General features: G+C 39.7%; 1 protein-coding gene across 2 annotated transcripts in view; it reads right to left on the reverse strand.

Moving 5' to 3' along the window:
* Positions 1 to 6,373: 6,373 nt before the first annotated feature.
* Positions 6,374 to 20,614, reverse strand: part of chrnd (cholinergic receptor, nicotinic, delta (muscle)) — a 33,611-nt gene continuing 19,370 nt past the window's right edge. The window contains exons 9-12 of one of the 2 annotated variants that reach the window (XM_073041270.1): positions 19,514 to 19,628; positions 19,021 to 19,237; positions 17,729 to 17,853; positions 6,374 to 14,328 (exon numbers count right to left, since the gene is read on the reverse strand). In XM_073041270.1, coding sequence (XP_072897371.1) covers positions 14,146 to 14,328; positions 17,729 to 17,853; positions 19,021 to 19,237; positions 19,514 to 19,628 — 640 coding nt within the window. In that variant the 3' untranslated portion in view covers positions 6,374 to 14,145. Of the gene's footprint in view, positions 14,329 to 17,728; positions 17,857 to 19,020; positions 19,238 to 19,513; positions 19,629 to 20,614 lie in introns of both variants that reach the window. The other variant, XM_073041269.1, reaches the window with a different exon arrangement.

The raw sequence follows: 20,614 nt of genomic DNA on the forward strand, positions 1-20,614 counted from the left end.
ATAGTTGGGAACTTAACATCCAAGGATACACATTGCATTGAAAGGGTAGGGAGAGGGGGTGGGTCGGCTTTGTTTGTAAAAATTGAAATCAAATCCTTTGAAAGAGGTGACGTAGGATCAGAAGATGTAGAATTCTTGTGGGTAGAGTTAAGAAATTGTAAACAATTTGGATGATGGAATTGATGGCTTTGTGGCTAAGTTTGCAGGTGATACAAAGATAAGTGGAGGAGCAGGTTGTGTTGAGAAAGGGGAGTCTGCAGAATAACGTTTACAGATTGGGAGAATGGGCAAATAGCTCTTAGATGGAATATAGTGTAGGGAAGTATATGGCAATGCACTTTGCAAGAAAGAATAAAGGCATAGAATATTTTCTAAACGGGGAGAAAATTCAAAAATCAGAGGTGCAAATGAACTTGTGAGTCCTTGTACAGGATTTCCTCAAGTTTAAGGATTGAGTCAGTGGTAAGGAAGGCAAATACAATGTCAGCATTCTTTTCGAGAGAACTACAATTTGAGAGCAAGGATGTGATGCTGAGGCTTTGTCAGGCATTGGTCAGACCACATTTGGAGTATTGTGAGCAACTTGTGCCCTTAATCTAAGAAGAAAGTTGTTGGCATTGGAGAGGGTCCAGAGGAGATTTATGAGAATGATTCCAGGAATGAAAGGGTTAATGTATGAGGAGCCTTGAATGACTCTGAGCCTGTACTCAGGAGTTTAGAAGAATAAGGGGGAATCTCATTGAAACCCAGTGAATATTGAAAGGCTTAGATAGAGTGGATGTGGAGAGGATGTTTCCTATAATGTGAGTCTAGGACCAGAGGGCACAGTTAGGCAGAGGGTGGTGAATCTGTGGAATTCATTGCCATGGATGGATGTGGAGGTCAAGTCATTGAATATATTTAAAGTAGAGGTTGATAGGCTCTTGATTAGACAGGATTATGGAATTGAGAGGGATAATAAATCAGCAATGATAGAATGGTGGAGCAGATTCAGTGGGCTGAATGACCCAATTCTGCTCCTATGTCTTAGGGCTTATGGTCTACTGTAGTTTACGAAGACAAGCAAGCTAATTGTTAATCTATCTCGAGTGTTTTTGGGGATTATTATATTCATATTTTCTTACAGTACAGATAGAGCCCATTAAGCCTCTCCCAGCTCTCAGAACATTCACATCAGTCCCACTCCTTCCCATTCCCATCTGTTATTTCCCTTCCAGCCACCCAGAATATACAATAGCCAAACAGCAATAACCAGTCAGCACCTGGCTGGGATATGTGTGGGAACCAGAGCACCCAGGAAATTCATGCACTTACACGGCAAATGTACAAAGTTCACAGACTCCATACAAAGTTAAGATTCAACTTAATTCAGCTTAAGCTGCTGCACCACTATGTGACCCTGTGATGTGGAAGCACCCATTCTGACATGTATGCTCAACTCAAGAAAATCCATTCCATCTGTAGGTATTAACGATGTAACTTTTTGAAGTCACATACTAGTATTCACCTTGTTGAGATGATTATTATCGTGTCCATCCTCCCAGGATCACATGTAAGTCATAAATAGGAACAATTCCATGAAAAGCTGTTACCAAATAACACTGAGAATAAATTACCTCAGAGAGCATTTATGAGGGTATTTGATTGGTGTGGAACTGGAGACAACTACGGGTAATGTCTGCAGATCCCTTTCCTAAAATATCATGACAAATTGGAAAGAGGTGGGGTTGAGTGGGAGCATGGATTGCAATAATAAATATTATGACTGCTTCCATCTTTATGATTTTAGTTTCTTTAAATCAAATTCAAATGTTCACATAATGGCCTTTGTATGTGTTCTTTGCATTATGGATCCATGACTCTGGATTTGTTGTCCAAAAAAAATTGATACTGATTTTGTTCCCTGTCCCTACATAATGAGAAGAGGAGAACTTGGAAGACTGGCAAAGGGAAAGGAAGAGATATATAGCAAAGAAATCAAAATAGATGTGATTAAATCTGAATGTCGTATTTGATGGTAATGTGAAAATTAGTAAATAGGTTTACTAATCTCACATGTACCAAGATTAAGTGAAAAGTCTTGATTTGTATGTCATCCATACAGATTACTTCATTACAAACAGTGCACTGAGGAAGTGCTAAAGAAAATAATAACAATACAGAATAAAGTATTACAGTAACAGCGAAAGTGCAGTGCCACTGGACAATAAGGTACAATGCTACAGCAAGGTAGATTGTGAGGTCAAGAGTCTATCTTTTTGTACTATGCACTACTCAATAAGCTAATAACAGTGGGACAGAAGCTGCCCTTGAGCCTGGTGGTATGTGTTTTCAGGCTTTTGTATCTCCTGCACATTTGGAGGGGCAAGAAGAGAGAATATCTGGTGTTTATTGGATCTTTGATTGTGGGGCTTTCCAAGCTAGCAAGAAATTTTGTTCTCTTACCTTTCTCATACAGAGGGTGCAGGGTATATGGAACAAGCTGCAAGAGGTAAGGAGAGAGATGGATACAACATTTAAAAGATATTTAGACAAGAACATAGATAGGAAACGTTTAGAGGGATATGGGCCATTTCAGGCAAGGAACTATCTTAGGAAGGCGACTTGGTTGGCATGGAGAAATTGAGCTGATGGGCCAGTTTCTGTGCCATATAATCCTATGACTCTAGTCTTGAGAGTTCCATTATTTTATTACCTCCCTCAAAATCTGAAATTTCCTTTTTTCTCTACATAACCAAAAAAAATAAAAATTGGCTTATTCCCCCTTTGTGTGTTCTGCCAGCTTTTCTAATCATACTACCATTTGGCATGTTATTTTCTTCTATACACATTATATTAAAGATGTATAGTATACCTGGGCCCAGCACACAAATGCAATTAAGAATAAAGCATGGCAGCACCTTTACTTCCTTAGAAGTCTGTAAAGGTTCAGTGTAACATCTAAAACTTTGACAAATGTCTATATATGTGTGGTGTAGAGTGCATTGACTCTCTGCATCACAGACTGGTTTAGAAGCACCAATGCAGAAAATCCTACAAAAAGTAGTGGATATGGCCCAGTCTGTTACGGGTAAACCCCTCCCCACCATTGAGCACATCAGCACGGAGTACTGTTACAGGAAAGCAGCATTCATCATCAGGGATCCCACCACCCAGGTCATGTTCTCTTCTCACTGCTGCTATCAGGAAGAAGGTACAGGAGCCAACGGGCTCACCACCAGGTTCAGGAACAGTTATTACCCCTCAACCATGAGGTTCTTGAACCAGAGGAGATAAGTTCACTCAACTTAACTTGCCCCATCATTGAACTGTTCCCACATCTTGTGAACTCACTTTCAAGGACTCTTCACCTCATGTCCTTGATATTTGTTGCTTATATATTTAGTATTATTGTTATTATTATTATTCCTTGTATTTGCACAGTTTGTTATCTTTTGCACACTGGTTATTTGCCCTGTTGGTTGTGGTCATTCATTGATTCTGTTATGGTTATTGGATTTACTGCGTATGCAACAAATATATGTATTTTGATAATAAATTTACTTTGAACTTTTAACTTTAATAATGTAGATGTAGAATGGACTGTAATATACAAAATTGGTTATTTCTAAAATCAATGTCTGCTGCTTCTGTCAATTAACTATTCTACATAGTTTGCAACCATTTAAACTCAATGCAGTAACTATTCTAATCTACAGGTGAAAAGTGAGGCATGTTTCATTCGCTTGGTTTGTAACATTTGCTGTTATACAGAGCTGGTGGACTTAGTGAAGTAATGGTAGTGCAGGGGATTCCTGTATTTTCCTTTGTCCCCATGTCTCTGGGGAGAGATGTGTTGTAGGAAGAAGTTCCTACCCACTGCTCTTTCGCATCCTGCTTTCACCAACCCTTCTCTTCTTCTGAATGTGTCCCAATAGGGTCTGAGAGCTGCCTTGGAGTATTTGAAAGAACTATATTATTCAATGATAACTCATATTCTTTATTTGTCTTTCCTTTTGGTAGTCCTAACACATTTCCAATGTGCTTCTCCCTTTTTAAGAGTCCTAAAGGCACAAGTTGTGTAATTACTGCAGACTTTTCTGCTTGGTTTTTCTCAATTGTTTAAAAAAAAGGAGAACGCAGGAATACCATTACTTTAAGGGAGCTAGGGCTTTACTCTCTGAAGAGGAGGAGGATGAGAGGAGACATGATAGAGGTATACAAGATATTAAGAGGAATAGATAGAGTGGACAGCCAGTGCCTCTTCCCCAGGGCATCACTGCTCAATACAAGAGGACATGGCTTTAAGGTAAGGGGAGGAAAGTTCAAGGGGGATATTAGAGGAAGGTTTTTTTACTCAGAGAGTGGTTGGTGCGTGGAATGCACTGCCTGAGTCAGTGGTGGAGGCAGATACACTAGTGAAATATACAAAACTACTAGACAGGTATATGGAGGAATTTAAGGTGGAGGGTTATATGGGAGGCAGGGTTTAAGGGTCAGCACAACATTGTGGGCTGAATGGCCTGTACTGTGCTGTATTGTTCTATGTTCTATATTTACTAACTCTCTCACACTTTTTATCAGTTTGCAAGAGTTTCTATAACACACTCGATTTTATTTTTATAATGAAAGATTCAATCAGGCAAAAAGCAATATGCTTCCTAGTAATCAGAGTAACACTAACCAGGGCTGTGGGAAATGCAGGACAATTCTGAATATATTAGAATAAATCTGGGTCGTTTAAAACTTTCCAGAAGATTCAATTCAGTTTCACAATGCTAGAAGGTACTAAAGAATTCTACACCTTCAGAATTAAACGACCTTTGCCCGGTGGCACTGATGTCAACTATCATGAAGTACTTTGAATGGCTGATAACAGCACACATTAAAAACTCCATTCCTGACACATTGGTAAGTGTATTAGTGAGTGTCCAATGGAATCACTCTACAACAGATGCCATTGCATCTGTCATGCACCTGGCCCTGACCTTGCATCTAGAAAACAAGTGCACATGTCAGAATGCTGTTTCATGTATACAGAAAGATGCCTGAAAAAGGGCTAGTAACATCAGGAAGAATCTTACCCACCCTGCTCCAGGACTGATTGTCCCACTCCCATCAGGGGTGAGGCTTCATAGCATCTATGCCTGGACTGACAGACTCAAAAACAGTTACATTTCCCAAGAGTAAAGCTGAACAACACCTCCAACCACTAACCCATACCTCCACGCTCCCAACCACTGCTTCTTTATCATTTTCTGTGAATTCATCCATGTGAACTTTAAGGCTTTTGACAAGGTACCACATGGTGTGTTGGTCTGAAAGGTTAGAGCACATGGGATCCAGGGTGAGCTAGCCAAATGGACACAAAATTGGTGCAATGGTAGATGACAGAGGGTGGTGGTAGAGGGCTTTTTTTCCTGACTGGAGGCTTGTGATTAGTGGTTTACTGTGAGGATTGGTGCTGGATCCACTTTTGTTTACCATTAATATTAATGATTTGGATGTGAATGTAAGTGGCATCATTTGTAATTCAGTGGATGACACTAAAATCGGTAAAGAAGGTTATCAAGGATTACAATGGATCTTGATCAACTGGGTCAGTTGGCTGGCAAATGGCAGATGGAATATAAATCAGATAAATGTGAGAGGCTGCATTTTGAGACAAACTAGGGCAGGAGTTACACAGTAAATTGTTGGGCCTTTTGGTGTGTTATAGAAGGAGAGATGTGAGGTTGCAGGTACCCATACTTGTAAAGTGCTGCCATAGTGAGTCTGGCTGTTGAAGAAGGTGCTTGATCAGAATATTGAGTACAGAGGCTGAGACATTATGTTCCTGATGTTGATAAAATCATTTTGCAAGATGTTGGTACGGCCACATTTGGAGAACTGTATACAGTTCTGGGTCACCCTGTTATAGGAACGATGTGGATGCAGGGTGGAGATATGTCTGTAACAAAGGAGATGTAAGGTATTCCATCCTTGGGCAAGGTATAGCACCTACTTAGCCTCTCATTCAGGGTCACATGTAGTCATGGGACCAGGTGGTGGATGGCCATATGAGCATCTGGTGCATATCACAAGTCCTGGTTATGCAACCAATGACATCAAGCAGAGAATTGCTGAAGAGTAAAGACTGCGGTCACCTGTCTTGTAATAACACTGCCCAGAAGAAGGCAATGGCAAACCACTTCTGTAGAAAAGTTTGCCAAGAACAATCATGGTCAAGACCATGACTGACCTTGTCATATGAAATGGCACATAATGAATGAATGTTACTAAATGGAAAGGGTGCCAAAAGGATTTACAAGGTTGTTGCTACTTTTCCCATAGAGGAAGGAGTTATATCACCCAAGAATGAGTCAAGCTCGTAACATGTAAATATTTGCACAGGTTTTTTACTTGGGAAGAAAGCATATTACTTTAATTTGTTTTTACATGCTTGAATTTTAAGCAGAGAATTGATTATTAGTTTCTCTTGATATAATATCTTCCTGCTGCAATTTTACAGAATGAAGGGAAATTCTGTTTTAAGCTAATGCTCTGATTTTTTTTGTCAAAAAACAAATTTCAAATACCACAACAGAATATGCATATATCTGAAATTCAATTGGTTCAATATCAATGTGATTAATCTTGCAAAATTCTATTTATTAGATAATCTGCAACCAGATGTATTATAACTTAACCACACAAGCTGCTATTTTGAGATGAGGTGAAGCTGAATACTAAAAGGCACAGTCTAAAAACTGAGGATGCTTTAAGTTCTTTAAATAAATGTTAATTAAGTAAAGATTATTATTTTTTCTGGTGAACTGCTGCCATTAACAAAGTATGGTATGAAATCTAATAGAGAAGCAAACTTTCATACAGCATGAAATAGAAGTTACTCATGAACAAAGAACTAAATAATTTTCATAATGATTGCCATTGTAAAGATTTAAAATTTAGTGCTTGTGTACTTTGGGCAATGTGAGCTATTTTGTTGTTCTATCAGGACCTAAGATTTCCAGTATTCACTTGTTCTGCCAGTGGGTAAGGCAGAGCATTGTTTTGCATGTTGCATGTGTTCCTTTTCATAAGGGAATTTTTTTTTGTACTTGTATTCAAATATATAACTAACTCAGTAACATTTTTTGTATTTATAGCAATATGTGTATCCAAGTATAAGTATATACACAATCTGTAAGTTACTACTAAAGACAATTTTGCAAATAGTCTCCCTTTGTTAATGACTTGTAGGTGTACATATAATGCCACATATTCTCATTGTTAGATGACTTCTGTTTCACAGCACTGCAGCAATGCTGGTGACTATGTTTCTTTATGTAATTCTAACTAGGAGTCACATCTTACCCTTTATCTGGCCTCGGGCATACTCATTACTGGCAGCTATCTAGTACTGGAATTCTCATTCTTGGAAATGATTGATCATCTGAGGTGAGTCAGGGATCATTGGGGTGCAGGCAAAGGATAAGCTTGTCAACAATAATTGTGCAGTCACAGAGTCTTCAGAAACACTGCATCCTATCTGAAGTCTGATGAACGTTGAACTTGCTGACTCAGTTTTGCAAAGGCTCCTAAAAGTGAGGTAGATGAGATCCTCTGGGGAAATACCTTGGGCCACACCCTTATGTTTGAACTGATCTCCCTATCAAATTCGTGTTTTTAATTTCTCAGCATACAGTCTTTCTAAACAGTGGCAAGCAAGCCTCTTGCCAACTCCCAATGTGTCGATCACCACTGTGCATCAGAGAGGTCAGCCTGAAACCACGTTCATGAGGAAATGATTTCAGAATCTGAAAGCCATGAGGAGAAAGAAGAAGAAGGACTTTTGGAGAAGGAAGTCTGAGAATCAGAACGGGAGTGCAGCGGGAGCCATTTTGATATTTTCTTCTTCTTATCGGAGTTAAGAGAGGCGGGACTGCGCAGGCGTGTGACGTTGGGCAGTGAAGCGCGGAAGATTTAAAAGGAACACAGCCTGATACAGCAGGCAGCGGAGTGAGCCAGGAGCAGAGTGAAGGTTTAAGGGCTTTGGCTCAACGGCCTTAGGCGGAAACGGGTGAGGCGAGGTAGGTTTAGTTTTCAATTTTTCCTGTTATTTGAGGAAAGGGGGAATTATGAGTGTGAGGGCAGCTAGTTGTTCTCAGTGTTGGATGTGGGAGGTCCTGGAGTCTCCTAGCCTCCCGGATGTCCATATCTGCGCCAGGTGCACCGAGCTGCAGCTCCTAAGGGACCGTGTTAGGGAACTGGAGCTGCAGCTCAATGACCTTCATCTGGTCAGGGAGAGTGAGGAGTTGATGGAGAGGAGTTACAGGCAGGTGGTCACACTGGGGCCACGGGAGGCAGACAAGTGGATCATGGTTAGGAGAGGGAAGGGGAAGGGTCAGGTACTAGAGAGTACCCCAGTGGCTGTACCACTTGACAATAAGTACTCCTGTTTGAGTACTGTTGGGGGGGACAGCCTACAAGGGGGAAGCAACAGTGGCCGTGCCTCCAGCACAGAGTCCGGCCCTGTAGCTCAGAAGGGTAGGGAAAGGAAGAGGAAGGCACTAGTAATAGGGGACTTCCCACATCCCACATAGTTAGGGGATCAGATAGGTGATTCTGTGGACGCAGTCAGGAGACCCAGATGGTAGTTTGCTTCCCTGGTGCCAGGGTCTGGGATGTTTCTGATCACATCCAAGATATCCTGAAGTGGGAGGGTGAGGAACCAGAGGTCGTGGTACATATAGGTACCAGTGACATAGGTAGGAAAAGGGAAGAGGTCCTGAAAGGGGAATATTGGGAGTTAGGAAGGGAGTTGAGAAGAAGGACCGCAAAGGTAGTAATCTCGGGATTACTGCCTGTGCCACGTGACAGTGAGAGTAGGAATGGAATGAGGTGGAGGATAAATGTGTGGCTGAGGGATTGGAGCAGGGGGCAGGGATTGAAGTTTCTGGATCATTGGGACTTCTTTTGGGGAAGGTGTGACTGAGGTTTGCTAAGGCTGCTGGGGAGACTTTAAACTAGAATGGTTGAGGGGTGGGATTCAAATTGAAGAGACTAGAAGAGAGGAGGTTAGTTCACAAATAGAAAAAGCTAGTAGACAGTGTGTGAGGGAGGATAGGCAGGTGATAGAGAAGGGGAGCGCTCAGACCAAAGATGTAGGGGAGAAGGAAGAAAAAGATAATAAAGTTGTTTGCACTGTTAGGGATAAACAGAGAGTAAGAGGTGGAGAATTTCTTAAATGCATCTATTTTAATGCTAGGAGCATTAATGCTAAGAAAGGTGGATGAGCTTAGAGCATGGATTGATACCTGGAAATATGATGTTGTAGCTATTAGTGAAACATGGTTGCAGGAGGGGTGTGATTGGCAACTAAATATTCCTGGATTTCGTTGTTTCAGGTGTGATAGGTTTGGATGTGCAAGAGGGGGAGGTGTTGCATTGCTTGTCAGAGAAAATATTACAGCGGTGCTTTGGCAGGATAGATTAGAGGGCTCATCTAGGGAGATTATTTAGGTGGAATTGAGGAATGGGAAAGGTGTAGTAACACTTATAGGGGTGTATTATAGACCACTTAATGGGGAGTGAGAATTGGAGGAGCAAATTTGTAAGGAGATAGCAGATATTTGTAGTAAGCACAAGGTTGTGATTGTGGGAGATTTTAATTTTCCACACATAGACTGGGAAGCCCATTCTGTAAAAGGGCTGGATGGTTCGGAGTTTGTAAAATGTGTGCAGGATAGTTTTTTGCAGCAATACATAGAGGTACCAACTAGAGAAGGGGCAGTGTTGGATCTCCTGTTAGGGAATGAGATAGGTCAGGTGACGAAGGTATGTGTTGGGGAGCACTTCGGGTCCAGTGATTACAATGCTATTAGTTTCAATATAATTATGGAGAAGGATAGGACTGAACCCAGGGTTGAGATTTTTGATTGGAGAAGGCTAACTTTGAGGAGATGCGAAAGGATTTAGAAAGAGTGGATTGGGACAATTTGTTTTATGGGAAGGATGTAATAGAGAAATGGAGGCCATTTAAAGGTGAAATTTTGAGGGTACAGAATCTTTATGTTCCTGTTAGGTTGAAAAGAAAGGTTAAAAGTTTGAGAGAGCCATGGTTTTCAAGGGATATTGGAAACTTGGTTTGGAAAAAGAGAGAGATCTACAATAAATATAGGCAGCATGGAGTAAATGAGGTGGTTGAGGAATATAAAGAATGTAAAAAGAATCTTAAGAAAGAAATTAGAAAAGCTAAAAGAAGATATGAGGTTGCTTTGGCAAGTAAGGTAAAAATAAATCCAGAGGGTTTCTACAGTTATATTAATAGCAAAAGGATAGTGAGGGATAAAATTGGTCCCTTGGAGAATCAGAGTGGACAGCTATGTGTGGAGCCAAAAGAGATGGGGGAGATTTTGAACAATTTCTTTTCTTCGGTATTCACTAAGGAGAAGGATATTGAATTGTGTAAGGTAAGGGAAACAAGTAGGGTAGTTATGGAAACTATGACGATCAGAGAAGAGGAAGTACTGGCACTTTTAAAGAATATAAAAGTGGATAAGTCTTCGGGTCCTGACAGGATGTTCCCTAGGACCTTGAGGGAAGTTGGTGTAGAAATAGCAGGGGCTCTGACCAGAAATATTTCAAATGTCATTAGAAACGGGGATGGTGCCGGAGGATTGGCGTATTGCTCATGTGGTTCCATTGTTTAAAAAGGGTTCTAAGAGTAAACCTAGCAATTATCGGCTTGTAAATTTGAGGTCAGTGGTGGGTAAATTAATGGGAAGTATTCTTAGAGATGGTATATATAATTATCTAGATAGACAGGGTCTGATTAGGAACAGTCAACATGGATTTGTGCATGGAAGGTCATGTTTAACAAATCTTATTGAACTTTTTGAAGAGGTTACTAGGAAAGTTGACGAGGGTAAAGCAGTGGATGTTGTCTATATGGACTTCAGTCAGGCCTTTGACAAGGTTCCGCACGGAAGGTTAGTTAGGAAGGTTCAATCGTTAGGTATTAATATTGAAATAGTAAAATGGATTCAACAGTGACTGGATGGGAGATGCCAGAGAGTAGTGGTGGATAACTGTTTGTCAGGTTGGAGGCTGGTGACTAGTGGTGTGGCTCAGGGATCTGTACTGGGTCCAATGTTGTTTGTCATGTACATTAATGATCTGGATGATGGGATGGCAAATTGGATTAGTAAGTATGCAGATGATAATAAGATAGGTGGCTTTGTGGATAATGAAGTAGGTTTTCAAAATTTGCAGAGAGATTTAGGCCAGTTAGAAGAGTGGGCTGAAAGATGGCAGATGGAGTTTAATGCTGATAAGTGTGAGGTGCTACATTTTGATAGGACTAATCAAAATAAGACGTACTTGGTAAATGGTGGGGCATTGAAGAATGCAGTAGAACAGAGTGATTTAGGAATAATGGTGCATAGTTCCCTGAAGGTGGAATCTCATGTGGATAGGGTGGTGAAGAAAGCTTTTGGTATGCTGGTGTTTATAAATCAAAACATTGAGTATAGGAGTTGGGATGTAATGTTAAAATTGTACAAGGCATTGGTGAGGCCAAATTTGGAGTATTGTGTACAGTTCTGGTCACCAAATTATAGGAAAGATGTCAACAAAATAGAGAGAGTACAGAGGAGATTTACTAGAATGTTACCTGGATTTCAGCACCTAAGTTACAGAAAAAGGTTGATCAAGTTAGGTCTTTATTCTTTGGAGCGTAGAAGGTTGAGGGGGGACTTGATAGAGGTATTTAAAATTATGAGGAGGATAGATAGAGTTGACTAGATAGAGGGGGATAGAGTGGTTAGGCTTTTTCCATTGAGAGTAGGGGAGATTCAAACAAGAGGACATGAGTTGAGAGTTAAGGGGCAAAAGTTTAGGGGTAACACGAGGGGGAACTTCTTTACTCAGAGTGGTAGCTGTGTGGAACAAGCTTCCAGTAGAAGTGGTAGAGGCAGGTTCGATACTGTCATTTTTAAAAAAATGGATAGGTATATGGACAGGAAAGGAATGGAGGGTTATGGGCTGAGTGCAGATAGGTGGGACTAGGTGAGAGTAAGCATTTGGCAAGGACTTGAAGGGCCATGCTGTAATTGTTATATGGTTGTTATATATAGGTGAACTCTGCAAATAAGCAAAACAGAAAGAATAGGAGGAAATGGGCTGCAATAGGGATAGCCTCCCTACTCAGCATTCATATCTGCTTCTCCCATCTGCCTGGAGGAGATGACAGCACTAGCACCATGAGAAAGAATTGCTTCTCATAAGGAAGATATGAAATCATAATGTTATAAGTAACCCAGTGCCCCCCTACCCACAACATAGTGGACATGAAATCAGGTGGAGGACTTGGCATTAGATCCATCACCCACTGCTTTGCAGATTCAGTTGCACTGAAAGTAAGAATATCTGATGCACATAATGAAATGGCTTGTCACATTTCTTTCAGTAGTTCAGCCTCTTCTATTTTATGAGGACATGCAGATGGCACCAAGATTGGGGGTGTAAAGGACAGTGAGAAGGGCTCTCAAAGCTTGCAGTGGGATCCAGATCTGCTGGAAAAAATAGGCTGAAAAATGGCAGATGGATCTTAATATAGATAAGGGTGAGGTGTTGAACTTTGGGAATACAAACCAGGGTAGCACTTACACAGTGGATAGTAGAGCACTGAGGAGTGTGGTAGAACAAAAGCACCTGGAAGAATTTTCATAATTCTTTGAAAGTGGCATCCCAGGTAGATAGGGTCATGAAGAGAACTTTTGGCTCATTGGTCTCTGTAAATCAATGTATTGAGATCAGGACTTGGGATGTTATGTTGAAGTTGTCTAAGACTTTGGTGAAGCCAAATTTGGAATATTGTACGTAGTTCTGGTCATCTACTTACAGAAAAGATATCAATAAGGTTGAGAAAACAAAGACGTTTTACAAAGATGTTGCTGAGACTTGAGGATCTGAATTATAGGGAAAGGTTGAACAGGTTAGGACGTTATTCCCTGGAATGCTGGAGAATCGGGAGATTTGATATACAAAATTATGAGAGGTATAGATAGGGTAGATATAAGCAGGCTAGATCCACTGAGGTTATGTGAGACTAGAACTAGAGATCAGGGGTTAAGGGTGAAATGTGAATTATTTAAGGAGAACAAAGGGGAATTTCTTTACTTGGGGTGGTCTGAGTGTGGAACAAGCTACTAATGGAAGTGTATTTGATTGCAACATTAAAAGGAAATTTGGAAGAATACATGGATGGGTAGGACATGGGAGTTATGGTCCAAGTGTAGATCAATAGGATTAGTCAGAATAAGTTTGGCACAGACTAGATGAGCCAGTGCAGCCTGTTCCTGTGCTGTCACAGTCTATGACTCTATGACCCTGTAATTTATGTTTGCACTGCTGAATTGAGTGGAGATTGCCACACTTGGAGGAGTCAGCAATTACTTACATCTTGCCCAGATCTAGAGAAAATGTACTTTTAATGGCTGACATCTTTCTTAGTGTGGATTGTGCATCTGAAAGGCACAAGTCCTAGTTTAGCAGAGGTTCAGGGTTTAAATCACCCAATGCCAATACAACTGTCTTGGACCAATTTCATGATTTCTTTTTGCAGGAAATGAGTAACAGAAATAAATACAGCAATGGCTTAGCTTGCCAATAAGCAGTGAAATCTACTTTCTAGGTTACCATGTCAACTGTCATTGAAGAGTAATTACAACAGGTTATAAAAATGCTCAGGTGGTCTTGTGAATTTAATACAGGTTCATATAGATTAAGAATTAATTTTTTTGAAAACAAAGCTCAAATGTTTCCTACATGACAACCCTGTCTGTTCTGGAAGTGAGTTGCAACTCAAGCCGTTATTTTGCTGCCATTGTAGAGATTCATATTCAAGATTATCGGTGGGTTAGCTAATCGAAAAACGAAGAATTGATTGCAGCAGTACTTCTACATTTCTCTAATTATTACATGTTATTAGTGGTGAACAGTTGCTGGGACATTGTGCCCAATGGTATTATTACATTTCCTTGAATGTTTGTGCTATATTTTTAGTTTTCTCTTGTGATATGTTTCTTTGTGCTGTTTTTGTGAGTGTGCATGCATGTGTGTGCGCGAGAGAGAGAGAGCAGTCTCTCCAATAATTCTCCCTGTACTTTGCAGTTTCTTCAGTTACATACATCGTGGACGATCTGGTGAATATTCAAAGGAATCGCCTTCAAATGGCAATATTGGGGGATGGTTGAGGTTTCCCATCACAAAAATGAAGATAGTTCCAAAGATCATTACTGGAGTTATGATGAGCATGCACAGTCTGTCAATAGTCTGGGCCACTAGATTCCAGCTCTCAACTTCCTGAAATGGAAAGGGGAAAAAAGTAATTTATTCTTTTGAATAATTTCATATGAAATTCTCTTTGTTCTGTCTGTATTATAGCAGTGAGTCAAATTGTAATATTAATTTAAGGTATGCTTCGAGAATGCAAAGATAAAGTAAGTATGCAATTTAACATTTTTTTCTGGCACACATTTCCAATTGTGGAGTATTATGTAACATATAATAGAAGCAAATTTTCAAACAGCCCAACATAGGAATAATTTTATGAAATTTTAAATAATTTAATGAAATTATTATGTACAGGAATATTGGAAAATCAGGATTCCCTACATCCAAATGATGATACTTAACATATGGGTTTTCAGCTGACTGAATTTTCTTAAAAATCTACTGTAGCTGACAACAGCAATCTGATAATATTCCAGAATGCTTCATGGAAGCACATCAGACAAAACTAACAATCGGCTAAAGAAACAGCTACTTGTAAATAATAGAGGTGATAAAAAAAAACTTGTTCAAATGTCATGGAATATCTTTGAGGAAGATGAAGTCAGAGATATTGAGATACATAGGGAGGGAAATGCTGAAATATTGGTGCTGTGCCATTGACATTCATTAAGCACAGGATAATGGACAAACAGTGGAAAGCAAAAATCTTGGTGATATACGATTGATGCAGATTTCAAAGAAATTTTTTCCTTCTGGACTTATGGAGTGGAGGGATGTGTTCATGATGTATTGAGCAGAGTCTACCAATCTTTGCAGCTTAGACCATAAGACATAGGAATGGAATTAGGCCATTCAGCCCATTGAATCTGCTCCACCATTCCATCATGGCTGATCCCTGAATCCACTCAACCCTATCCCCCTTTCTTGCTGTATCCTTTGAGGCCCTGACTGATCAGGAAACGATCAACTTTCGCCTTAAATACACCTATGGACTTGGCCTCCACCGCAGTCTGTGGCAGAGCATTCCACAGATTCACTACTCTCAGGCTAAAAAAAATTCCTCCTTACTTCTGTTCTAAAATGTCTCCCCTCAATTTTAAGACAATGCGCTCTAGTTCTGGATACATATCTATCCTGCACCTTGTGAACTATTCCCAGAAACTTCAGCCATCTCTGCTCTGCCGTCATCTCCACCAGTATCCTCCTCCAATTCATCTGGGCAAGCTCCTCTCTCATGCCTCTGTAATTCCCTTTATTCCATTGCAATACTTATACATGTGACTTATCTTTCTCCCTCTCAAATTGCAGTATGAATTCAATCATATTTTGGTTATTGCCTTCTAAGGGCTCCTTTACATTAAGCTCCCTAGTAAGATCTGGAATATTACACAACACCCAATCTAAGATGGCCTTCCCCCAACTAGGCTCAAGCACAAGCTGCTCTAAAAAACCATCTTGTAGGCATTCAACAAATTCCCTCTCTTATGATCCAACACCAACCTGATTTTCCCAATCCCCTTGCATATTGAAGTCCCCATTACAATTGTGTCATTACCATTATTACATGCCTTTTCCAGTTCCCTTTGCAATTTTAACCTCACATCTTGGCTACTATTTGGAGGCCTATATATGATTCCCATAATATTTTTTTTACCCTTGCAGTTTCTTATCCACCCACAAAGATTCAACATTCTCTGACCTTATGTCACTTCTTTCTGAAGATGTAATTCTATCTCTTACCAACTGAGGCACACCACCATCTATGTCTTCCTGCCTGGCTTGTTGATACAATATATATTCTTCGATGTTAAGTTCCCAACCATGGCATTCTTTCAGCCATGACTCAGTGTTGCCCACAACGTCATACTGATCAATCTCTAATTGCACCACGAGTTCATTAACCTTATTCCAAATGCTATGTGCATTTAAATACAGCACCTTCAGTCCTTTTGAATATTGCCTCTGTGGTATAATTTAACTCTTTGCTCCATCTGTCTGTTATGTTCTGAGCATTCAAGATGCTGTACCAGACCACGATGCAATTGGTCAGAATAATTTCAACAGTGCATCTGTAAAGTTTGTTAGGGTGTTTGATGAAAAGCTGAGCCTTCTTAACCTCCTAAGTAAAGGTGCTAGCAAACTTTCCTTATGCTTGCCTCTGTGTGCTGGGCCCAGAGCAGGTTGTCTGATATGTTAACACCCAGCAACTTAAAGCTGCTAACTCTCTCCACTACCAGTGTCCCAGTATAGTCTGTTGCATGTTCACCCTCCTTCCCCTTCCTGAAGTCAACAATCAAACTCTTTTGTTATTTTTGCCACATCACTCAACCAGGTGATAATATCTCACTTCAGTAAGCTGACTCATTGCCACTTGTAATTTGTCCAACAACAATAGTGTCATTGGCGAATCTGAAGACGGCATTGGAGTTGTGCACTTATGTTCTTATGCAGTCGTTGATGACTGTGGCATATTCATTTACGACCACTGATGAATCCTTGAATGTCGTCCAAATCACCAATTTAAAGCAATCCCAATTTTCTCTTCTCTTTCTGCCGTCTAGCTCTTTGTAGTCCTTTCAATGGAGCTGCCCTCATCAGCCTCTCTGTTTGTAGGCAAAATAGGCACAGCTAGGTGGTTGAATTTACTAAAGTGCAGGTGAGGGTAGGAGTGGTAGGCTTTCTTGATGGATGTATGGCAGTTGTTGAGTGTGTTAACTCCACCGGCATTGCAGGTGATGTATTGATAGTAGATCGGCAAAACTTCACCAAGCTAGTCGGATTAAAATTTCTTGCCATTATGTAACAGGCACCATGGTACGTTGCTTCCTTTCTGTTGATCACGGCTCTTAGTTCCTCAAGTGCAGCATTGTTACAGTACGAGAGATCATTTGGTCCATGAGACATAATCTTACTATCTCATGGAATTTTTAAAATATTATTCTCTTTAGAGATCAGACCCTTCTGGCCCAATGAGCAAGTTGTGTCCAATTTCACCCTTGTGACCAATTAACCTACTAACCCATACGTCTTTGGGATGTGGGAGGAAGCTAAACCATGTGGAGGAAACACACATGGTCAGGGAAGAACCTACAAACTCCTTACAGACAGCTGCAGGAATTGAACCTGGGTCCCTGGTGTTGTAATAGTGTTGCACTACTGTGCCAAGGATTATTCACTTTATAATTCAGGAATAAATCTCTAAGGCTAAATCACTTTGCCCTATTCCCCATTTCGTTACATTAAGGAACAGTTCTCTTACCCACCTCAAATCCCTAAATTACTACTAGTCACCATTTTGCTCCCTTACCAACTATTTTTGTCTATGCCTGAAGCTCTACAGTTTAATGCCCACTGGTTCCCATCTACTGATAAGCATTTGTTTGAGCAAATAAATATTCTAGGTGATAAAGTGCCAGTGAAAATCAAATCAATTTTAATAATGCGGTGTCTCCTTGTTGACTGAACCTACCTCATCATAGGCATTTTGATCTTTTATGTGTTTCACGATGTAATTTGTCCCATCGATACCCGATTTGATTTCTGCATGAAGCTGGTCTGAAATATCCACGTTATCATTCCCACTGCTCCTAAAACCTGCTTTAAAACACCAGAATTTTCATTTGTTGTACGACATTTCTGAATAAAGTCTGTGCTTGTATTCAGAAACTTGAGACAAAGCATGCAAGAGGCTTGGATTCAGTTTCTCCACTTTGTCCTGATATTTAAATTCAGGAAAGAGAAATTCTAATTTGGAGAACTTTGGAGCCAAGTTCAACTTTAACTTTTTTTAATAACTAAAACTTAGACTTGAAAAACTGGATTATAAAATAAAGACAGTCATGCATCATTCTCATTAGCATATCTTAATCTACTATTTCTGTTCGTAATCTTGAAAATAAGTCTATTTTAATTATTTAAAACCATTTAATTCAGAATAAAGAGCCGTCTTCTGAAATTGAGCTTCCTAAGATTGAAAGTAAGTGAAGGTATTAAGTTTTTGTTACCCTTGATTAGTTTCAGACAAATTTTGCTCATTTCCATTCAGATCAAGGAACATCATTTATATCTCCTAATGACAAAGGAAAAGGCCATATCATCCCATCAAGTCCATGCTGGCTCACAGATAAATCCCATTCTCTCTACTAATTTTTCCCTTTAACCTCTTCTACACTTATTCCTATCAACCCCCACCTGATTCTATCACTCCTCTACACAGTAGTTACCATTTGGAATGGCCAATAGATTCATCAATCCATACATCCTTGAGATATGGAAGGGAATCTGAGGCCCCATGATCACCAGGTGATGTTCAGGCAAATACTGTATCACTGGATACAGTATTTATAAAATAAATATGATAAAATAAATATAAACGGTGAGAGTAAGCGTTCGGCACAGACTAGAAGGGCCGAGATGGCCTGTTTCCGTGCTGTAATTGATATATGGTTGTATGGATGGTGAGATTGAATCCAGGTTGCAAGAGCTGTGAAGCAGCATCTCTGTTCGTTGCACCACCCTTGGTCCAGTTTTATACACTTCCTCTAACAGCTCAATAAAGATAGCAGGTGACAAAGACTAGTAGGCTTTTACATTTACATTGATGTTTGGTGTGTATGTTAGGAAAGGCAACATAAAAGGAGTTCTGCATCACTATATTGCATGCCACAAGATTCAGCAGCACCAATCCCCAAACTAGTAACATGAGGAAACTATTGAGAGCAAGATGTAGAAATTGGGCTAGAGAAATTAAAAGATACTCACCAATTGTTGGAGTCGCTCGTGGTGTCAATCCATGGCGTTCAGATTGTTTTTCAAACATAAGTTCGCTTCTAGATTTGATGTTAAAATATTCTTGTGCTTTGGAAATGTATCCAATGGAACTGCTGCGACGCAGCATCAAATTGTTCTGCCAAGCTGATGGCTCATCTTTGGTAGCACGTGACATGTGGAGGATCCGTGGGAGTTTTTCCAAAAAGAGCTGGAAAATCAACGTAAAATTAACTATAAGGATGAATGTTTTTAATTCTCTCCCCACATTTCTAATTTCACCCACAGCATTCTGAAGGACTATGGTTTTGTTTGAATAAAGTTTTGAATATTTCAATGTTTCAGTTACCTTATTTATTCACTTTTCCAAATTGTGCAAGATAATCAAACTGTTTAATCAAAGCATTAAGCATCATTTGGTCTTTTATTCCTTAAAAAATGGTAATTTGCCTTGCCATGCAAATACAGAAACCAAATGTTACTGTACCCATTTAATTCCAGATGAGAGAACATGTGTGCTTGGAGTTCGGAAGTGAAAGTTTAACACAATGATGCAATTCACTACCACAATAGTGACCAGACTCATTATGAACATTAAGTACCTGGAAGACAAAATGGACAATATCACTTAATACTCTTTCAACAAATCATTTATAGTCATTTATGATAGAAACACTATTGAAGAGACATTGCTAAAATCAGATCATAATTGACTCTTTCTTCTTAAATGTAATATTTTTGTCTATCATTGAGAGAAGTGTCTGATTGTGGTGCTCTTATACCCTTTGGACAATACAGTTTGGTTAGTTTTCTGTGAGAAACAATGATAAGCTTTATCATTTCAAAGCAGGGTCTTTAACATCACAGCCATAGAAGACCATTGTGATATGTAGGTGTTGCTGCAGCCCCTAAGCATTTGGTGACAATGTTGTCCTTTTGCAAGAAAGTGTATTTCTCCAGAGCACAACTCCTCTGAAAGATTTTCATGTGATCTGTGCTGCATGTATAATAAATTAAAGTAACTAAACCTACAGTAGATGGTTCAGTTATTAGATTAAAAAAACCCCACTTGATTTGATAACTATACCCTCATTAGTATTTTAATGAATGTCACCAAAGGCACACGGGTTTGCTAAGTAACAATTACTAATAGTGGGGAGAGAGAGAGGAAACAAGTTCAGCCATTTGTAGAAATGAATGTATGTACATACATTGGACTTTTAAATTTACTAATATTATAGAAGCTTCTATGTAATGGTAAACTGAAGCCAAGTGTTATCACCCAGAGACAGATTGTAGTGAAAAGCAACCAAGCATCCAAATGTTATGTTGGGGGGAAAACATCACAAAAAATCCCATTTGTGGAAATGAGTAAGCAAGTTCTTCAAAGTTGTCAGGTTTAGACCTTATCCTCTATTATCTGTTTTAACTGAGCCTGACTAGCTAGAGCTTGTACTCTGTGCCTCAAAGATAAAGGCAAGTATCATGTACACCATATTAACCACCTTACCATCCTTCCACCTTTGGTGAATTCCCTCCATACAATCAAAAATACATCTTTTATATTTCTTGGTATTCTAATTAAGTA

Source organism: Hemitrygon akajei, chromosome 3 (assembly GCF_048418815.1).
Source record: "Hemitrygon akajei chromosome 3, sHemAka1.3, whole genome shotgun sequence".
NCBI lineage: Eukaryota > Metazoa > Chordata > Chondrichthyes > Myliobatiformes > Dasyatidae > Hemitrygon > Hemitrygon akajei.